Here is a 1831-nt window from a genome sequence, read left to right on the forward strand (position 1 = left end):
TGCACAAGTGGTATTATGGATCGAGTTCTTCCTAGCTGGGAAAGAAGGTCTGGCTTTTCTCGGCCGTTTATCATATATGAGAGCTTTACCACAAGGCACGGGAGGCACACCTCGGCAAGGTGAACAAGACGTGGCCAACGATCGTGCCCAGGCCAACAGCACGCCAACATGGCCCTACAAAGTGTTAGAAATCTCGGTCAAACCCGAGTCACGGTCACTGGCCCATGTGATGCTGTGGGTTTTGATCGGAAAAAACCTACCTCATGAGCACCTCTTGGAAGAAAAAGACGAATGAGGGGTATCAAAGAAAAACAAACAAAGACCTGTTGTCGAGAGCTGTTGTGAAGCTATGACTTCTTTTGGGTGCGAGACTGGTAGGGATGACTTGGACAAGGCACATGAATCGTGCCTTGACGCATAAAAGCGATTTCTGTTTTTGTGTTGTACGCACTTTAATCAAAGACTGCGTGTATCGGCAACGCCGTTGACTTTACAATGTCAAAGTCCAAGCGAGCCTTGTTTTCTTTTTGATTGAATCGTGCAAAAACACTTCTTCTGGTGAAGGAATTTCCGAATCTTTTAACTTTAATATAAAGCTATAGTCGTCTGATTTGAGAAGACTTGCCATTCTGTCTTTGGTTAGAACCCAACCTCTTGAATCACATCAAACTGACCACAACTGGAAACTTGACCCACTACGCATTTCCTTTTGAATGTGGGGATTCAACCCGTACAAATCGCTAAATCGCCCAGAGGTAAATATTTTCACAACTTCGACACTGAAAGGCAGAAATACGACGATAGGATCCTCATATCACGTAATTGTTTGTACAGGCACACAAACCCAAGTTGAAAGATTTGTTGCACCACCCGCACCACCCATATATCATTTACGCCATTTGCACCAATTGCGAAAAAAATAATTGGGCGCGTGCACGCGATTTAATCGAATTTCTTTTTTGGTTTAATTCGTATATATAAGCGCGATTTTTTTCGATCGAATCGCGTACGCGCGCGCAATGACCTTTGCAATTGTTGCCAATGGTATAAATGGTACAAATGGTACAGCCCAGTTATGGTTTATTACAATTTGTATTTTAATAGTAACAATGGAGGGGTATCCACTTGCGGGCTATTTAGCAAGCTGTACAGGTTGAATAACTGCTGCCCTCCTTTTTCAAGACAAGACATTGCTTCGTCTTTGTTATACAGCGATTTTTGTTTCGAGTTTATGCTCCCATCACGCCGCAGACCAACTTGAATATTACACGTGGTCAATAGGCACTACCATCCCGCCGGGAATTCTCCAAAAGCATAGCGGCCTTGCCCCCGAAGCTGCGGAAGAATGGAAAGGAGAGAAGCTGGTTATATTACAAATGTCTACTATTCATCCTCTATCCAGGTGGCCAGGTGGGGAATGATGAATTATATCCGTGGTACGACCAAGCCTTTCGAGGGGGCCGCTTATGTTGTCAACCACGAAGCGAAACAAATCGCGCGGCTGGTCGCCATGCGATGGACGAGCATCGTGGGATACACAGGGTACATACCCAAGGCTAACGGGGTGGTATGGTAGTGGGAGAGGACTAAGGACTACGTTGACCCAAGGGACCAAAAGAAGTATAAAAAGGGAAAGAGAAAGACAAACGCCGACTGGCGCCCTTGGTGGCTGAGCCCGCTGTCGCCAGGCTCCTGGGAACTGCCCACGCTTGAGGCTTTCAGCCACAGCCACGACGCCTTTGAAAATGAGAGTAAACTACACTAAAAAAAAAGAAAAAATAAAAAAATAAAAACCACCACAGTAAAAGCAGGAAGCACTTTCAAAGACTGA

The 1831-nt window shown here is 45.3% G+C and overlaps 1 protein-coding gene across 1 annotated transcript; it reads left to right on the forward strand.

The window, feature by feature from the left end:
* Positions 1-1420: 1420 nt before the first annotated feature.
* Positions 1421-1831, forward strand: MGG_16322 (uncharacterized protein; the record flags this gene model as incomplete). Its single annotated transcript, XM_003710106.1, has 3 exons — positions 1421-1542; positions 1609-1751; positions 1803-1831. 3 exons carry the CDS (start codon positions 1421-1423, stop codon positions 1829-1831), a joined length of 294 nt encoding a protein of 97 aa, XP_003710154.1.

The sequence above is a fragment of the Pyricularia oryzae genome, chromosome 1, assembly GCF_000002495.2.
Source record: "Pyricularia oryzae 70-15 chromosome 1, whole genome shotgun sequence".
NCBI classification, from domain to species: domain Eukaryota; kingdom Fungi; phylum Ascomycota; class Sordariomycetes; order Magnaporthales; family Pyriculariaceae; genus Pyricularia; species Pyricularia oryzae.